At 38.8% G+C, this 21,597-nt stretch overlaps 1 protein-coding gene across 1 annotated transcript in view; it reads right to left on the bottom strand.

Annotated features, from left to right (window-relative positions):
* The window catches only part of ftz-f1 (ftz transcription factor 1), a 67,376-nt gene that overhangs the window by 14,537 nt on the left and 31,242 nt on the right, over positions 1 to 21,597 (bottom strand). Inside the window, exons 4-6 of the mRNA XM_015513565.2 lie at positions 19,299 to 19,682; positions 2,641 to 2,909; positions 435 to 1,178 (exon numbers count right to left, since the gene is read on the bottom strand). Coding sequence (XP_015369051.1) covers positions 435 to 1,178; positions 2,641 to 2,909; positions 19,299 to 19,682 — 1,397 coding nt within the window. The remainder of the gene's footprint in view (positions 1 to 434; positions 1,179 to 2,640; positions 2,910 to 19,298; positions 19,683 to 21,597) is intronic.

The following is a 21,597-nucleotide window of genomic DNA, read 5'->3' as shown; positions in this document are numbered from 1 at the left end:
TCTCGGCTGAATGTAATGAAAAGAGAAAACCCTCCCCAAATTCGCTTATGCTGCTATATGGAACCTCTAATATTCGAACATAATTTAATATAGAATGCAAGAAAAACATTCAGAATCTCCGATAATCTAGCTGAAACATTAAATCAGGTGCCAAACCTGATAGATATACCACCAAACTAATACAATTCTTATCGGAAACACACCTTATCTGCCAATTAATAAAACGATAATATATAAATACATAAAATAAAAACTCTACCTATATAATATAATATTATTATTACGTATGATATATATAGTTATGCTTAATTTTGCTTTGTACCTATTCTCAATCGCAGATGACTTTTTCAATGAATGTTAATGATAATGCATTGTTATGTCCAATGGCCACAGACTGATTAAAATAATTAAAATAATATTATTATGATCGTTACCTTCAAATCTTTGAAGAACACTGAATTCCGCGCCCAGTCCACCTGTGAGAACAGATTCTGGTCGAGCACCTTGCACATGAGTTCAAACAGATCAACCTCGCACTGGTTGTACGTCTGGTTTTGCAACAGGCCGAAAAGCGAGCTCTGCCACTCCCGGTCGTCCAGTCCCTGCACGAAGTCCCGGATCATGGGCGACATACCTTTGACGCCGCTGCCGCCACCGTTGGCGGTCGCGGCAGTCGACGAGCTGCCGCCGTCCACCACCATCTGCTGTTGCTGTTGTTGCTGCTGCTGTTGTTGTTGCGGCACGTGGTGTTGCTGCTGTTGCTGTTGCTGCTGGTGTGCGGACAACAGGTAGTTCTTCGGTGACGATGGTGGCGACCACATTTTGTTTACGGACAATAGTGTCGTGGCTGGTACTGCCGACTGTTGTTGCTGCTGCTGCTGCTGTTGTTGCTGTTGTGCCTGCTGGTGATGTTGCTGATGTTGCGACGGTGGGACTCCACCGTTTGCACCGGTCATGTTGGTCACGCCCGTGCTGTTGTTGTTGTTGCTGTTGCTAGTGTTGTTGTTATTGTTATTGCCGTTGGCCGAAGCCACGATTTGCAACGTCATTTGAGAGTGTTGGTTGACCACACACGTGGTTCCACTGGCGCCAGTGGTCAGAGATCCGAGTCCAGCCTGGCCCAGAGCCACAGCGATCGGGCTGGGTGACGAGTCGGGCGAGGACGTCAACGAAGACACCTTTTCAAGAACAAACGTATTATAATACAGCACATTATTAAATCTATGGTTTTCCTAGTCGGTGGCATAGAGTAGGTAGACTTTTTGTCTGAGAGGATGTTAGCGCACTATATTTGATTATTGCCTTTGACTCACGCGGCGCAACATGGTATAAATGTACGTTCGACAGAACCAACTTGAATTGTAAGAGCTCTAGCGTAGGTATTTGATTAAATTAGTCTTTTATAAAACTGAAAGTTAAAGACATAATCTGAATTTTTTTTACGTGATGGATTCAATGTTTGTCCGATTCATGAGAGATTTTTAATTGTAACAATTTACAAACTCCCATATAAGTCTCATTGTCAACGTAAGAATACAGATTATAATAATAATTATAATAATATTTTTTCTTTATTACGGAAATAAATTCCAATTATGTTCTTAACTTTATGTTTGATGACAGGTACATGTATACCCTAATGTTAAAGCTAACAATATAAGTACACAGTACACACATGAGATTAATAAGAAAATTTACTATGTCACGCATGGGTGCAGTGCAGAGTGAGAAAATAAAATACAAACAGTGCACTGGTCGACTACATCCTCTTCGCAGTGCATGCAAGTCGCCCGAGTCGCTCGTCGACCAAAGTCGATAAAATAAAGAAACTCACGAGACGGGCGGCTTTTGGCTCACTGCGAGCATATTATAATGTAGACTTAATGATTACGGGGGTGTCGAGTTTCCATTTCGTACCAGTTTAAACAACAACGCTCATTTTGCTGAGCCTACGCGATCGCGTAGGACAAACACCGCATCGCGATCGCCACAAACACAACGGAGGACGAATAATTATTATGTATTATGTGAAATTGATTAACGCGAAAAGTTACCCACGCAAATATAATATATAACATTGTCATATTATTATTGTGATATGCGTTCGTCCGGTGGGAAAAAAACAATTTCGATGCAGGTACACCACACACCGTTATTATATATTTTAGTAATACTCAAAGAGACAATAACTTATAATTATTACCTATTCGTCTTTAATATATTCGAAGCTCGCCGTCGTAGGGCGTACAGCAATTCGAAAACAGAAAAGTGTGCGTGCAATAATCGCTGCAGTGGCGCAATGTTAGAAACGATGCATATATTATAGGTAAATCGGACGAAAAAAAAAACTGATCGCGTCGCCGCGGTTGTTATTGAATAAAATAGGGACGGTGTGCTATAATAATATATTATTGAATGCGCGCTTCCTATACATAATTTACTGCAGCCACACGTAGGTACGTTTAAAAATCGTGATTAATGGCACATAATATTATTGCATACCACACAGAGGACGATCATCACCGACTGGCGAATAAACAAAACCGTTGTTGGCTCGTGATGTTAGGTACATTTTTCTCGTTCGTTTTCGAACCGTTAACTCGTGCTACAATATAATAACCGCGAACTAAAAAGTCTCACCTGGGGAATCTGAATTTCCTGTTTGATGTGCAAACTGGACACCGATGACGTGATGGTTGAACCGGGGTACTGGCCTAACGTGACCGCGTCGCCGGCCAACATGGCGAATTGGTGGTGGCTGTTGGCACCGGCCGACGTGACCACGCCGCCGCGCAACGTCTGCACGGCCATCTGTCGCTGACGCATCATCTGCAACTTTCTCGCCCTGTCCCGTTTGTACATGGGCCCGAATTTATTTCGGCCTCCTCGCATCCTGTCCGCTCGAACGGCTGAAAAACAACACGGCATACCATTAGTCCCATATGGTTCAACTACGTTAAATTAATATATACTATATATAATATTGTACCGATCTAAACAATATAATATTTTAATATATTTATCGCTATACATTAAAATAAATTATACGTATACCACCGAGAAACAAATCATAGTTGAATTACGTTACGTCGGCCTTTATATACAGCTTGGCTCTATTAGCTAGGGGGTGTCCGAGGGCACTTGCCATAATATTGGTTGTGAAATAGCAATTTTTGATGAAAATTTAGTTGAAAAAAAAATAACACATTGCTTTGACCCGAAATAATATTAATAAAATTGTTTATCTGTTTCATTAATACCAAGGCAAAATGAATGTATGATATTTTTATTAAATGAAAACATAGTGCAAACCCACCCCCTCCTCTATTCAAGAATCTGCGGTGTAACATACAATGTTTTAACTCTTCAACGATCCAACCTATTTACCTATTACAATGTATTGCTGAAGCTTTTGGCAACTATAATAATGCGCGTTACGGTATTGTACACCGATAAATTTATATTGTTATTGTGATGCTGTTTATGTGTACCTATAACATACCGCCGTATAGTCGTCGCGGTGCGATTATAATTATTAAATAATTAGTTTCACAACGTCGCAAGAGCGCTATAGAAACAATGGACCACGATTACGCCACTCACAACCAGCGGCGGCAAGGAGCCAAATGAGAAACGGACGACGGAAATCCTGTCGGATAGACCGCAGGGAGGGGTGTGGATATCACCGGGTAGCGGAGATTTACGAACGCGTCCGCGAAAAAACGGCGAACAGCCGCTAAGTGTGCGTCGTCGAAATTTGATATAGATTATAATACGCAGCTATCGTATAATAAAATATCGAATTCCAAATATAATATCAATGTTAAACCCTAATGCCGACTTGTAGGTGGGGAGGGGGAACATATTATTATTTATTATACAAGCGTAATATTGAATTTAAATAGGAGAACAGAAATCAAGGAATTGTGCGCAAAACCGCGATAATATCACATGGCAAATGGCAACAATGATAAAAATAATATTACAGTCATCACACGTCTACGAGGATCTTATGGGTACATATAACATATACGAGTATCCGTGGCCGAGAAAATGATGGTGCTGATATGAATATCGAATATTATTATAATTTAATATATCTACGTACTCGGTGGAGGATAAGTGTGTAGACTACATTTATAATAATATATATGTATAAAGTATATAATATATACATATATACTTACGAGTGTGTTTTTAGTCAACAATGGTTCTCATTTGACAGGCTTCCCCGCCACGTCTGTACGGCGGGAGAACAATATAATGATAGTGAAAAAAATAAAAAGCACCTCCTATTATTAAAGTTATTACCAAACCGACATATTACATTATTACTATTATAAATTATTATATGCGAGACGACTACGGAACGCATTGCATACGACGACGTCGACGACAACGACGGAAGAGGGACGCTGCGCGGCGTAACGACGAATCCAACGGCGACGTCTATATTGCATAGTCATTCTTTATGCTATGTTGATATATATATATATATATACATATATTAATATTTTATTATTATAATCATCGTCGTTGTCATGTGAGTATATACTCAGGGTACCATGACTATGACTATGAGCGCACACGCGTTAGTAAGAAAAACACCGAATAATATGGTTTTTCATGATCGTTATACCGTGATTGTTACAAATGGTTCAAAAACACAAAAAGCGAATATGATAAAAAAGAAAATTAAAAAAACTTTGCAAAGTGTATAATGTTATTGGTTGATGTATAATGATATATTGTTAACTGTTATATTTTGACAGTTTCTTAACGAAGCGAATTCGAAATGGGTCAGTGGTTTCAAATACAAATACAAAAGAAAAATAAACTGTCTGCATACGATCATTATGTGCAATAAACAATAATAACATAATAATATATTATAGTCACATGCCCGCTGGACCCTGCAATATGAATACCACCAATCTACCAACGTTAGATGACAAGAACGACGACGTCGCGGTGTATTTTATTGTCGGTATTACCTTTACGCAGGAAAACAGAACTCAATTTAGTCAATTTTAAAATATTACAATATTTACACTGTACACAGTGTACGCACAATAATAATTCTTACCCGCGCGTGCGTGTACATAAAAATATTGTGTTGTACAAGTCGTAAACATTCGGCGAAAAGGTAGGGCGGTGGGGGACGAAAACGACTTTTGGCCGTCGACGGATATTATTACGCCGTGACGAGAAGTGAACGAAAGAAAAAATACTAACATTTTTGCGGATGATATATTATAAGATCCTATTTGCTGACGTGCACACGTCGTTGTACCATTATTATATTTTTATATATACGACGACGATGATGCTGATATTGTTATTGTTATATTGTGTAGCTACCAGCTATATCTAACATATAAATATTTTTTTTTTTAAATATAAAATAATATAATGATAATATATTTAATAATTACGCGCTGCCGAACAGATCTCGGAAGAAAAAACAAATGCTGGTATGGTTGCCGTAAACACAAACCGGTTATAGCGCAGGTTATGACGTACGAGAGTAACGAAAAAAGAATTAGATATACACGGCAGATAATAATAATAATACATAATACACGACCACCGATAGAGATAATAAAACATATGGTCGTCCTCGGTCGGTCGATTATAAATATTACAATCGTGATAACTGATAAATCTCCACTGCGATACCTGCGCTCTATCAGCAACACGTTACACACACGCTGACACACGCAACGTAATGTGAAGAAACATTAAAATATTTGTAATATTACCTATAGAGAATCTACTAAATATACATGTCATTATTCCAGACAGTCCAGTAAAACCTGGCTAAGACGTGATTTTTCCCTTTAAACGCTGTTTCTGATTTGACGGCGACTCACATGCATTAGGAATTTGGATCGGGACCAAAGAAATATTGTTCGTATTATTGGGGTTTCCGTCGTACCGAAGTTTTACTGTAGTTGGAGAAATATAAATTACAGAAGCTGCCGAATCTGGTCGGTTGATCGAAATAAGACGAATAATATTATGATATAATTACGTATTATATTTGATTTCGAACAAACATAAATAACGCAAGGCTTTCAAATCGCAATTAAACCACCAACACAACAATTTGTGTTCCCGCGGGATCGGAAGACAAACATTTAATAATCATGATAAATTAACAAAATACGTAAACCATCGGCCAGTATACAGGGGCAAAAAAAGCGTATTTCCGATTTGATTTGCGAATAACACTACATACACATTTCGAATAATGTTATAATAATACGCATGCCCGTACGTGTGGTGAATTGGTGAGTATTGCGCCACGGCTCCATTGCGTAAGGATATGCGTGCGATTTCAAAATGTAATTTTAGTGGATAGATATCGAGATTGGGCGTTAAAACGAAAATAATTACAAACACGCATTGCGCAAGTTACGAAATAATGTCGTCGTCGCCGCTATCCATCAATAGATGCAATCGATGGCGGACTGTATAAGGAATAAGCCCGTTTCTATAGTGTATACCCAGCTATAAACCCGGCACAACGAAGGTATATGCGTTTACTGAAATAATATAAAAGAAAACGAATTGCCACCAAAGGATTTATATCGCACATTGTTGTCGCCCGGATACCAGTTAGTTGGACTTTAAATTTTGATTAAAGCTCAGTTTTTCTGTTTCTGATCACTATCGAAATTCCGTCGCGTTATTTAACCCGGGTCTTCGGAATTAAAGTGCTATATCGTAAGTTCGATTCCGTTTCTATCGTTTCAAGTCGCCGTAATCGTTATTATTATTATTCTCCCATTGTTGTATTATTATAGTCGCCGTCCGATATTATGCCACCGGTCGATATTGTCCCGCCGGCCAACATATTGTCTCTTTGCGGAATTTCCACGGTCGTACGTTATCGCGAAGCTCGTTAAAAACCGATCGCGGAGAAATATTTACGAGCGTATTCATGGGACGACAATAGTACAATATATGATATGAAATCTAAGAAGAGGGTCTTTGGCGGCGACACGCTTATAGTCAATAGTCGTAGAGATGGAATAAGACAATTATTTCTAACACACTGTAAACATCAAAATTATTCAATAAAATTCGATATTATCATAACACAATATTATAATATATGTACGCAGCGCTCGGATGTTGGGAATGAAACGGAGGGAGATAAGGAGGTGACCGATTTTTTTAGTAGAATTATAAGCGTTTGCTTACACAAATACGATCTCGAAAGCGAGTGGCCTTGAGAACAACACCACTGCCGAAGTCACCACGAGCGATGGATACACGCCGCTTACGCAATTAAGCGGCAGCTCTGCGGCTACGCGCAAGCGCGCGACGCGGCGGCTATGTAATAATATAATATTATTCCATTAAGCGGGGAGGCGGACGACGATTGTGTGCATATTATGTACTCGCCTCGCGCACGGTTGTTGCGACGTTGCCACCGCCGCAGCCGCCGCCGGCCGGTCACGGTGTTCGGAGACTTGAACGCCACCGCCGCCGTAGCATTCATGTGCAGTAATGATAATATGTACGTACAAGAAAAGAATATAATCGGAAAGAAAATAAAAATAAAAAAACTCGAAATTACAATAATAGTAGCGAGTTTTTAGCCTACAGAACGACGATGTTAAGGTGAGCGGGACGGAGTGAAAACGCACGTCAAATCGCTCGACGATTTCGCAGTATGTTATTATTGTATAATGCGACACTATTAACATGCGTGGAGATTTTTGATTCTCAAACGAGAGAAATGTTGTTGCGTTCAACTGCTATAATACGTGCTACAGTAAATAGTATTGATCGATCGATTTTCATTCAAACAGAGAGAGGGAGATGCGTTTGCAATCCCGACAATGTGGATGGTGGTGGTCGAGGACCACGGGCACATGCCAGTGCGAATGCGAATGCAGCGGTGGTATATATATTATTATTATGCACACGATTTACGGTCAAGGCCATTCGCCTTGGCCCAGTCCCGGCGGAGAAAAGTGAGTGCGCCACGATAGTTATGAACATATATAATATAATAGCTTGTGTATAATAATACGAAAGAAAGTGCGTGCAGAACCGCCGCAGAGTTCCGCTTTTACTTTCTTCGGTTTTGCCGGCTATTCGCACGTATCTATTGCCGAAGACCGAAGGTCGTTCCTCTAGATTAGCGCTCAACTATCCTGACCAATGTAATCGTATAATTGATCAAAATTGATGCACTTTTCGTCCAGTACATATAAGTCGTCATTGCCGCGAACGAGATCCAACGAGGCTGCAGTTAATACCTACTTATTATACACTCGATGTATAATCATAATATACACGTCATAGAGATTTGTAAAGGGGGTTGGCAGTTAGTACCACGGTAAAGAATTCCTAAAATCGTGCTAGAACACAACTACAATTATTTATCACATAGCGTATATATCATAAAAGTATGCTTGTACAAATGTTGTACAGCTGTACTACCTATATTCCAGACAACAAGACAAACGAGAACGCGTCTGGATGATATAGATAAGGCGTTGTTTGTGAGAAAAGGGGTTAAATTGTAAATAAATAAAATATAGGCAAATAGACGAAACGCCGACAATTGGTGTTAGCTTTGTTTGGACTGTAAACACGGAGAAGAACATTAGAAAAACACAGTAGAGTTATTTATACTGCAAATAATGTTTCGTGTAACGTGATAACTGCAGACAAAGAATGAAAACGATGTATATAGTAATTTTACGAAACGACGAGTTTTGAATTTTGTTTAGAGCTATGCTTCGGATAAACCATTTCGTTGCATAATATAATATTTACATTTACAATATACCTATACAAATGATGATGAAATTGAGTTCACTGGTTAAACCTGTGAGTAATAGATGATACGAATAAACAACGATCATTGATATTCTAGAGGAAACATAAGACAAATGCAAGAATGGGTGGTATTGTATACTTGTATATAGGAGAGAGTTGTGTAGTGATTACAGTCGTAACAGATGGGTAATGAATTATACATACATACATATATATATATATATATATATATATATATATATTATAGATAGACACCTATCTAAAATAATATATTTTCTAGGTGTACATAAAAAAGTCAAGTCGTTATTTGAATAGTGATGAGTTAGGTACTGGAAGAGACATTACGTTCCTTAAAGTTACGTATTTCTAAAGTTGATGAATTCTAGCTCATTGTACACCTATAATTAGTATATGTATTTTCGGCAGAATTGGTTAATTTCGTTATTATTATCAAGTACGCAAGAAATATAAATACGTTTATATATTTTTGAACAAATTCTGGTTGTCACTTTGTCAGTTGAGTGAGTTAATCAATTATAACATATTCCCACGTTTATACTGCCAATACAGGTATTCTAATGGTTCGTAATAAGTATAAATGTATTAAAGTTACATAACACAATAGTATATTTTGTTAAGTGAGTCACGCATAGTTTCTGAATATATTGCAAGTGAAAAATATCAATTATTCCATTTTTCTTCCATTAAACGAATACAAATTGATCGGATTTTTTTTCTCTCTCTCGCGAATCTATTCTTGTCTGAACACCAGGAAGAGATGCTCCAGAGTTGAAGGTCTAATGGTTGTACGGAGAGATATTACTAGGAAGTTGTCATCGCCGCGACGATGCCGTCAACGTCGGGTTCACCTTGATTATCGCACCGCCACACGCCGCCGTGGTGTAAACAACAACCCGGAATGGACACAACAATGCATACCATTTCAACAGGAGAAATATGTACTTCACCTCTCCTCCAACATAGGCCCGATGGATTATTAGAAACAAAAGCATACAAATAGTTAAATTAAACTATTGAAGTACCTAACAGGGAAACGTTTCGGAATTCTGATAATAGGCAATGAAACGGAAAAACAATTTTGATTTTGTTTTACAGTACCTATACACTACAATATACACCTGCAGACTGCAGTACATTATATGCTATACAGACGTACTATACTAAAAACCTACTCTATTATATTGCACCTCGTTCGTATTGGCCTCACGGGGCAACCCCGAGGGGCGTTCTATCGAAACCGTACCGAAAACTTTCTAAAACTAATCTATATTATGACATTATTATATATTATATTTTACAACGGCCATATTGTTGAGGCGTCTATTATTATGCTGTGATTAGGTATTATTTTTGTTCTTATTGTTATTGAATAATTAAATAACAAACGCCTCGGGTCAATGTGTATATTACATACGAAGACTGAACGCAAGTCCTCATTTTTACGAAACACGCTATAAAGAGATATTTTGAAGCCTTAAAAAAGTTCAATTAAAAAATTTTCATAAAACGCTAATAAATAAGCCAACTCTATAAGTAGCTTATACGAAAGAACATGTAATCTTGAGTAAATTTAGTTTTGGTACCTGATGGAATATTACTATAACGTTGGAAAATATTCATGTTGGTTTAAATTAAGATTGTTTATTTATACACAAAAAAAGATATGATCAAATATTTTTAAACATCGAATCTTATATATAATACAGTATAATAATATCATACATAAAAATGGATTTTATTTTATTATTTTTACTACACACACGAGTAGACTAACAAAATAAAATGTTATAAAAAAAAAATAGTAATAAAAATATTTATTTTGGTCACGTAATACTGTTTCGTTTAATATTGTTTAAACTTGTACAACAATTTCAATTCCGCAACCGTGGCGCGACTATATGTCATTATCGAAACGTTATTATTTTTCCTCAAGAAGAAAACTGCACGGATGTATAACACAATATAAGATATTGTCCCGTGCGCGATCGGGTGGTCGCAATGAAGGAATCTTCTAACCTTATAAAGGCACATGATGGCAATTGTTTTTTCTTCTCTCTCTATGTGTACCTATATAACGCGTGTGTGTAGTGTGTACATGCATGTATATACCCGGGGGGAAAGGAAAATGTAAGAATTAAAGAGAGCTGCCCCACGGTGTTAAATTCGCAAACAGTGGCGACGAATCGCCGTGCATAACCTTGGTAACTTGGCGTGGCGCTATATTCTCAAGGCCGAAAACGGCACAGCCGTGATAACACGCGCAAACCGCACCCGATGGTTAATTATCATCATCTACAGATACTCATTACCATCATATTATCATTATCATCGTATCATCGAACCGTCATAATAAAGTGCCTACACCCACGTAACGCAGTGTCATTCGCGCGTGGCAAAACAGTCGTTGTACGTTTTCTCTTTGCCCCGCTACCATCGCTGCCGCCGACCCCTCTGCCGCTAAGCTCACCGGAGATCGGTACAAATAATATTATATACTGTTTTGTATGTATAATATGTGCGTGTGTGTTGTTGTCGTTGTCATATCGTATTGTGAAACTGGTTGTACCTAATAAAATTAAATAAAAATTCGGGCACGTGACCATCGACAGGTGGACGGTGGTGGTATAGAAACGACAAGAGGATGGGCGGGCGGGCGCGCGCGCGGTGTACGTAATGGTGAGCCCGAGTTTGGAGAAAGTGAACCTGATGTCGTGTACACACGTCTATATAATACATAACGATATAGAGAAGAAGAAGAAGAAGAATACGATATGTAACGTGCGTACAATAATGTCTATGCGTGTATTATAATTCATAATAATGGTATGGTATAATATATTTATTATATTTTAGTCAGCGGAGAGGGGAAAATAGAGGGGGCCGGCGTGAAAGATATGGGACGCGCGTCTACACTGAGGCAACCGACGAACGACCACCGTTGCGTAACGTTGCGCTCCGGGCACGTATGCAGACATTGACAGTGGCCCATTTCGACGTTATGATACTACCAACCATCAAACATCTAGAAAACGAATGGATAGTGAAACGGGGCGAGAAACGACGGTATAATTAGAAATAATTTCATAATAAAATCGATTTCATTTTTTTTTCATAAATCGTTTACCTAATAGACATATTACCTACATATTCTATTAAAATAATTAAATCAACATTGTCCGTTCGATCGATAAACTGTCTGCTTTATGGGTAATATATAATATTAACACGCGGACAAAAATAATATAGAATATATAACTGTTCAACGGCTGCAGCAGACCCACTGCAGCATCTGACTAATAAAAACATAGCTCAACAGTCAATTGCTCTTTGTAGCGTTCATCCGTCCGTAATTTCGACGCAGGCGGACGCGGAGCACATATAAAAAAAAACAATATATGCATAAATAGGTCTCGACTCGTAGAGACATTTACGACGCGACTACGTACCGCCCACGTGATACCTCTCCGCGAGCAGACGTTCCGCCGGTGAAAGCCGGACAGACACACACACACACACCATAGGTTATAATATTTCGGTTGCAACCGCACCCCAGACGCTTTCGACATTAAGTACGGACCGTACAGCAATAATTGTCTGGACATTGTCATTCAAAGTTATTTTTTTCCATGGTTTTTCAGTGCTAGTAAGACTGTTCGAGACACGACGGCGACGACAGCTAAAAAAAGTAATAAAACTCCGAGTGAAAACGTCTGGTGCTTTGTATTTTTTTTTCGAAAGCAAAATGCTCGCGCATAAAGCCGACCGCGGTTAACGTGTTTTTTTACCGGGAATTGATATAATATTAATAATATTATGTATGTGCATGCGTGCGCACTAGTAACACGCGTTTAATAACATACAATATTGACTATTGAGTGTATAGATGTACACGTATAAGTATTCGGTTTTCGAATCGCTGTAGATATTTATTTATCATAATGTATAATATTATTAATAATATATTATAATAGGTAATAAACTAATAACATACGAACGGGAGCGGCCACCGCCTGGGTAGAATATTGTTATGATGCAAAACAAACGAATGTTGCAAGATGCGGGCGAAAACGAACGGAAAATATCGATTCGATTCGGCCGACGTTTTGAAATAACCGACGGTGGCAATAGTTTTACGGATCACCAACCAACAGGCATTTTTACCCCCACAGGTCGTTAAAAATTAAAAACGCGAAATTTGTTTTTCCGTTAGAACACACACACACACACACACGCTGCACGATTAATTGCACGTGTCGACATGGACAACACGATAAAAACCAGTGGCGCGATTGTATATAGTCACCGCGTTTGTTTTAGTGATATTGAATTTGGGACTACGCGAAACCATCAGAAAACATGAACTTTGATAACTCAATGTACAGTGTAGTCGATGTAGCTATAAGGGTTTCGTATAGATGAAAACTTAAAAACATTAAAATAGGTCAGCCCACACAAACACTTGTTGGACAAAATTGCACACACATTTCGGCGCCAGATTTTCTTCGCCAGATTGTCGAAAGTTTCGGGCCTGTTAGAAAAATCATACATTTTAAATAGTCATCGATAAATTAGCAACGCGTTCACACTCCAAAAGCATACAGAATCGCGTTAATTAATAAAAAAAAATAATAATATTATTGTAAATAAATATTAAATAATATTATGTCAGCATGCGGCATTAAAAAACGCGTTTATCGTCGTTACGTGACGACCAAGGATGAGGCGGTGACGGTTGGGTGTTGGCCGACTACGTTCGTATCCATCGAGAGAAACCTACAACGTCGACGACGACGATGATGTGACCGATGACGGCGGGTCCGCAGGGTCTCGGGGGCAGTCTTATCGGTTCTCAATATTATTAGGAACCGTTTTTTATCCAACAGACAAAAAATATTTAGTAATAATCAGAAATAACATACAGGTAATAATATATTATATTACAATAATGTAACTATATAGTCGGATTGAGTAGGAGAGAAAACGACAACGACGATTCGGCGGCGGCGTAACCATCGCCACCGACACCGGTCTACCGTACAATGACCGACACACACATATACAACAGAGAATATTCCGATCGGCAGCGTTCAGAAAAAACCGGTCCCCCGTGGCGGCGGGGCGGAGGCGCGTCTCATTATAAAAAGCAACGACGACGTGTACACGGAGCACCGGTACGCACTTAGGGGGCATTGTAACAAAAATGAATATAAATATATCTTATGAGAAAAAAAACCGACGCTCGTTTTTGCCATGTCCAACTATACTGGAGAGCTTTTCGACGAGTGTTAACCCCACCCCCTCCCAAGATGACATATCATTTTTATATTTATTGTTTCATCGGTATATATGGTAAATTTTGTGGTATTATTGGATAATTAACTATCATTGGCACAAATCGTTTATTCTTTTTTAGGGAAGGGGAAAATCCTGGAATTTTACCAGCCAGCACCCACTCATTATATCATTAATCATCTACAATTCCACAAGCTAGTCTTTTTAATGCTATATGCGAGTTAATCATACGTAATATAATTATAATATTTAAAATATAATTATATAAGTATACAATTTTAAGAAAATATAAAATTTTACAATGGTTAAATTTAATTTATAACACGTATAGCATGATAAAAGAATCATAATTTGGCAACATCTCCTGAAATAGATTAATAGATTTTGAAACCAATAATCACGATATCTGGATGTTGAGATATTAGAAGAGTGATATGATAATAAGTGGGGGGGGGGGGAATTGATAAATGTAACTAAACTTTAATTAAAACGATTATACACTATTTGAGTATACCATACTAACAATAATTTTAGAGGGAGAAAGTGCCCCCCTGATTTCGGAAATTTGCGTTACTGAATTTATTAAGTGTACCTATTTCAGTTTTTCAACAATTTATATACCTAATCGTTGTGTTGTTTTTGACCAGCCGGATGGGTCGGCGGCAAACTTCTCTCAGGCCCGACAGTCTTAAAATATATTTCGAAAATCGTACACAGTCGGTGTGCAGGTGCGGCAATGATGGTGGAGAGGGAAAAAAACTCGCGTAATAATTTGCCGCCGCGTACACCCGGTGAGCGCGCGCGCGCGTATGTATGTGCATAATATACGCGGGCGGCGGCGCGACGCGCAACTGGGCCAACGTGGCGTGCGGGGGGTGACGTTGGGCGGAGATTGTGTGACCTACTCGCCGGGACCCTAATTAAAGGAGCGCGTTGCGAAACGCCTAGGCCGCGCGCGCGCGCGCGTGTGTGTGTGTGTATGCGCAAGTATACTCGGGTATACGTGTTTGAGTATACTCATGTGTGGTGTGTGTATAGTTGTACTCACCCAGCAGACACATACACACACGTCTATAAATGTATAATATGCTAATCTACATTCTGAATGCATTGTGTGTGCGTGCACGAACGACAGTAAAAGAAAAAACGCAAACACACACACACACACAAACTTCAAACCGCACCGTCGAGAGTGAGAAGAATGATGACAACTATTGTGTAACAGCCTACGCGCGCACACACGTACCTGCAGGTGTGTGTGTGCGGGCGCGCGCGACTCGATTTTCGGTTTCGTTTGATTATTCGTTTGTTTTTCGTAAAAAAAAATATATATAATATCCAGACTCGTTTTCGCGCGGTAGATAACGCAAGAAACTAGGTAACAGCCGCCGCAACTGAAATATGCACTCCCACCGCCGCGCGCCGTAACGTTGCGACGGATTATTAATGGTCCGTTAACGAGTCTATAAGGCGCGCGGGGTTTTTTGCACAACTCGAACGGTGCCGAGCGCGCGCATATTTCCGAAACCGTTTTTCTCGAAATAATTTAAAATAAGTGCCCTATTACGATATATTATATGCTCGCTCGGCAACCCTCGGTAATAACTATAAAATATTATATACGGTATCGGGTGTACCGACGACATAATACTTTACAATGTGTACAACACATGAAGAATTTATCACCGCCACCCGGCGATCGCAGCAGCCGAACAAATTGTACCTATATACACTATTATTATAAGCGCGACACGCGCGAAGCGAAAGATACACAATCGTTGGGAAATCGATACACGCATATAACTGTTTATTGTTATTATATTGTTATACAACAAGTCGGGAGGATTTTACCACCCACACTGCACCCGTAAATGTCGCATATATAGCGCCCGACGTTTTCGGCTATGTGTATACGCGCACATAATATATAATACAGGATTGTGTTTTACCGGTAAAGGAATAGGAAAAAACGTGGAATGCGTTTGCTACGAAACGATGCGATTTGTGATGAGCCAATTTTCAAATTGCACGCAACAATCGCTCTACGAAACAATCGACAATGCAAACACACAGAACAGGATTTCCGAACGCAATTATCAGTATACGCATAGCGCCCCGGCGGTAAAAAAAAAAACGGAAGTTCGATGCGTATATTTCAATAGAATAACAGATTGAACACTAACAAACACACGCGCGAGCGAGCGGGTCACAAACATATCATACGTCGTACAGAATACACCTCGATGCATATCTATATATAATGCTCTGGTGCACTATTGCGGGAAATTAGGTTAATTTTCATGCCAAAACCAATTATTATTATTGATAGCAATAATAAAAATAATACATATAGTTTATCATGTACACGTATGTACGATGACCGTAGTTGTATCATTTGTAATATCTAAACCATAAAAATGCGCCACATAATGTTTATCATTATTCAATGGTCAACCACATTATCCCCTCCGCCACTTAACCACCGGTACATGAATTGTACATATCTTACCTAAACGATATCGAAAATTAAAGAATATTTTTATTATTATTATTGTTATTACCTACTATATAATACGTAATATGCCTGCATACAGAATATATTATATATATTATAAATATATATATGGACATATACAATAATAATAATATAATACGTTATACAATTTTAACTTTTTTTTATTCTTAAAAAAAAACCGAAGGACTGAATAGATTATAAATACAAAACGCAATATATCGTCGTTTTTATATATGTATTTCTATTATGTATTTGATATTCTACCGGTGGGACGAATCGCCTTGTAATAGAATAGCAGAAATAATAATAATAAGCTGTATGATGTCATGGAAGAATGGTGGAAAGCAATGTATTAACAGACGATGAGAGGGGGGCGGTGAGAAAATCTTGACGATCTTGACACGGATTCGGTCTGTGGAACAGAAAAACCGAGTTTTTTTTATCATTATTATCTCTGTATAGTGTATATATATATATTCACCATAATACTAGTTACAAAATAGTAAATGTGTTTTTTACAACTTGTTTCAAAAATCTTATGTGAGCAAGTTTTTTTTTAAACATTATTTATTAAAGAAACTATAACACTTACAGCGTACCTATGTTTACTACCTAATCATAAATGAATATTAAGATTTTATTATATTTTAAATTTAAGTTAATTTTTAGTATGCATTATAATATGATATGTATATATAACATTTTAACTATTGAATTTATCTGACGTGGTATATCAAAATTATGCGGTTTCCTGGCAATTATAATGTATACACTTTATTATTTACACGAGTTACTGCTATTACACTATATTTTTTATCGTTTATTGAAATATAAATTATTTTACACAACATATTTCTACAAATGATACACAATACTTAACTATAGTCAATTTTAGTTTATGGATCGGCAGATGAAAATATTGTTGGTACATTATATTAAATATTTATTTCACAACGTGCAATACATAATTTCGATAATTTACGTTGAAACGATGTATTAAGATAACGTAAATAAGCGAAGCACGGAGACAAATTAAGCTATAAGTACTTACACGAAATTTTAAAACAAAGACAGAAATATGCGGCCAAACACGGGAACACACTTTTGAAATATCGTAGGAAAATTGAAATCGAAACTTCACGACTGCATAATGAACTGTTTCAGAACATCGTGTACGGGAATATATTATCCGGTGTTCTAATACATCAGGGATTCTATAATTTCCATACAATATTATATATTATGTGTATTAATGTGTATGGGAATCGTTCCCTCCTGTTGTGCAATAAATGGAATACTATTTTAATAGCAGACAAAATTAACACCACGGGTTATCCGTCAATAAAAATCAATACCACAAAATATGTTATTATTATAATACACCTATATGTGATAATAAAATTATAACCGCATGCATAAACAAAGACCCAAAAAAGTGTATAAAACAACAAACTCACATGTGGGTAATTCATGTAAGCATATTGGAAAATAAAAATAAAAAATTCAACCTCGAAACTCTTGAGCATTATTAATAATATATCGCAATACTGACTTTGACGGTTAATACAAACAATAAATAACTGGGTTTGAAAAAATCAAAAATACGGGTCACCAAAGTTGTACTTTTGATCGCTTTTTTTCCTGTATGCGCGGTTGGAAATTCGCAATAATTATTTTAAGCGACCCGCATTTCCTCAAAACATGATTATTAAACTTAATACTTAAAATAACATACACTTATACGTAATATACATATCAATAATGACGAATCGATTAATTCGAATTTAATCTGCAAGCCAGGACAATTGAAAAAACTTCCGAAATTCAATACCCAAAATACGCTAATCAGTTTGTCGGACAGAAGTTGAGAGCACGGTCTCGTATTTTAAAAACGATATTATTATTCCTAAACATTATAAAGGTAGGTAGTTAAGTAGTAATAGTATTAGTAGAGTTGTGCCAAACATACACACACGATTTTCGAACTCGGGAGAGAATCATTTAATTAAAATAATTGGGCGGATGATCAAAAATTGTACGGTTGCGCTGCTGTTTGCTTTATATGTTCGACTAACATGAACAAATCCCTCGTAAATTTTATTAAGAGTTGTTTTACGTATATCATCGTATTGCCCGGTGACTGTATTATAACACGACAAATTAATACAACTACATAATAATAGGTGATACATGCTACGCAATTTGAGAATTTAAGCACGAGATGTTATGTTTTCTAACGTCTACATATGAATATAGTTAGACAAAATGGATTTTCAGTCGTACTCTTAATCGATCCAGACGGCGGGCGGCGGTGATTATTGATATTAGTATTTAATATATAATCTAATGATACGAAAATATTTCAACCAAAATGATAGTAATGATAATAAATGGTTTTCGATGAATAACTTAATGTATTCTTTTGGTAAATTTCGAGTTTTTAACATTTACTAATACCTATGTGAATTTACGAGACTGCCGTTTAAGTTTTCAGCGTAGAAATATTGTAGAAGACAACTTTAAGCACACAATCGTACAATAACGCCTCGGATAACGCTATAGTGCTAAGGTATGAAGGTACTTGTGAGACAGACCCGTGAAATGCATATATTTGAATATAGTGATAATACTGATCATATTAAAATAAGAACATAAAAATGACACTAACCTTCAAGTTTCATGCCGACTTCAAGACATTTCTGGAACCGGCAGAACGGACACCGCTTCCTTTGGGTCTTGTCGATGTGACACGACCTCTCGGCCACGCACGTGTACACCTTTTTGTTTTGCACAGTCCGCTTGAAAAAGCCTTTGCACGACTCACACGTGAGCAGACCGTAATGGTAACCGGACACCTTGTCACCGCACACGGGACATAGTTCCTCGATGCCTTCTTTAGTGTCGGGCAATTCGGAACCGGTGGCTGAAGGGTTGACGGCGGCTGCGGCCGCGGACACGGGCGTACCGCCGCCATTTCCGCCGACTGCCACATACTGCTGGAGGCCGTCCATGGATCCGGACACTCCTCCTCCTCCACCACCGCCGTTTCCACCTGCGGAACCGAACAAATACGCTGTGTCCACATTACCGAGCTGATAACAACCCTGGTTACTGCCCCCCATCATCGAGTACGCAGCGGCTGCGCTAGATGAGGGTGTTTGGTGCTGAGGCGGCATGTACTGGTACAGGGGCGGCGATGAGGCGGGAGGCTGATACAGCGAATCGTCACCGCCGTCGTCACCGGACGCCTGTGGCGGGCTGAGCCCAAAATGGGACAGATAACTGGCAGAGTGATCCATGCCGGCTGCTAACATATGACGTACGTACGGGGCGTCCCGGAGGGGCACCCACTTGACACGCGGATCGCACTTTTCGTCACGAATAAGGGCTGCTCGAGAGCATATTTTACTAATGTACTATTGCAGAATGAGGGTAATGGGATGGTAATCGGGAGCGAAGAACACCCGAAAAAATGCTGTGGCGGGTTTTTTAATACAACGACGGCCGTTTCGGTGGTGTCGCGCTGGAATGTCGTCGCTGTATATAATTATTATTGGCCACGCGGGGGGCGGCTAGCTGTCGGCTTTCGTCATGTCTATATGGCTATTGCACTGCAGGTTGGCGAGACTCGTTTGCACAACAACGCGACTGGCCCGATTTCGTCACTGTGAGACTGAATCGGGCGACGACGACTATACGGCGACGACGAAACGCAATCGTTGCGCGGCTCGCCGCACACACACACACACACACGGGCGCGCGCGCGCTACACGAACACACGAACACACGAGCGCGCGCTAAACGCTACACGCACCAGGACCGGTGGGGGACCGACACACTACTGGCGCGCGCGGACACTGTACGACGACGGCGACGACAACGGCGGTGACCAAACACGATAAATTCCGAAAATTATTTTGATATTCAATTAACGGCTATTTATTAAAATTATTAAAAAATTACATAAACGGTTTTTCCGATTGATATTATAATCGTATAATATACACACCAACTCGAGATTTTTCAATAAAATTAAAAAATATTTTAAGCGTAATATAAAGCGATACAAATTTAAAAAACAAAAATTTTTACAAGTATCGCGAGAGGATGTATTTTAATAGACAACGAATCGAGCGCGCTCGACGAACACATGTACGAAACTTCGCGGCAGTCAGGTTAGCCGTGGCCGTAAGATCGGATACCACACACACAGACACACTGACACGGACGGCACGACGAAACGGCTGAAACAAGTGAAAGTGACGGGGCCGGCCCTAGGTGGGGGCAAACGCGTAATGGCTGTGGCGGCGACGACGGCGGTGGCGGTGGTAGTATCGGCGGCGGAGGAGGCGGAGTAGGTGATGGCGTGGTTGTACAGTCAGCGGCGGGGCATAGGGGGGATCTCAATGACCTACTTTCAATTCTGTATGTGTGTGTCCACAATGAGTCCGACACACGGAGCAGGCGGGTTAGCGAGCGACCGCGTGCGCGCGGGCGCGTATGTGTGTGAACGCGCGCGGGGAGTGTTTGTGTATATGCGGTGTGTGTATGTGTGTATGCGCGCAAGTTTAAATACGCGCGCCGAGAGGGGTGGTGAACGAAGATACGCGAGAATCTCACCTCAAGGTTACTTAAATAATTAACTAATATAATATAATATTATATATTTGGAGGGAAAAAACTAGTTAATATTAAAGTAAAGTAACAATAAAAAAAAACCCGTAATTCACGCTTAATATTTCTATGCATGTTATAAATTTTAATGTCGAAGTTAAATTTATACGTATTGTTTAGATCATTGGATTTCGATAAACGTAAGGTTTTTATATTTAATGACCGAATGTTACGTATTATATTAGGTAGTGTATACTAGAATGTAAACAAAAATATACTTAGACCAGTTAAAACTTCGAGAATAGGCCAAATTGGATAAATTTTAAATAAAACATATTAAACCTGAAGTATGG

Source organism: Diuraphis noxia, unplaced genomic scaffold (genome assembly GCF_037042655.1).
Source record: "Diuraphis noxia isolate RWA-SAM2 unplaced genomic scaffold, SU_Dnox_SAM2 contig0002, whole genome shotgun sequence".
Classification (NCBI taxonomy): Eukaryota; Metazoa; Arthropoda; class Insecta; order Hemiptera; family Aphididae; genus Diuraphis; species Diuraphis noxia.
Note: the sequence above shows the minus strand (reverse complement) of the source record. Positions and strands in the feature narration are given on the sequence as shown.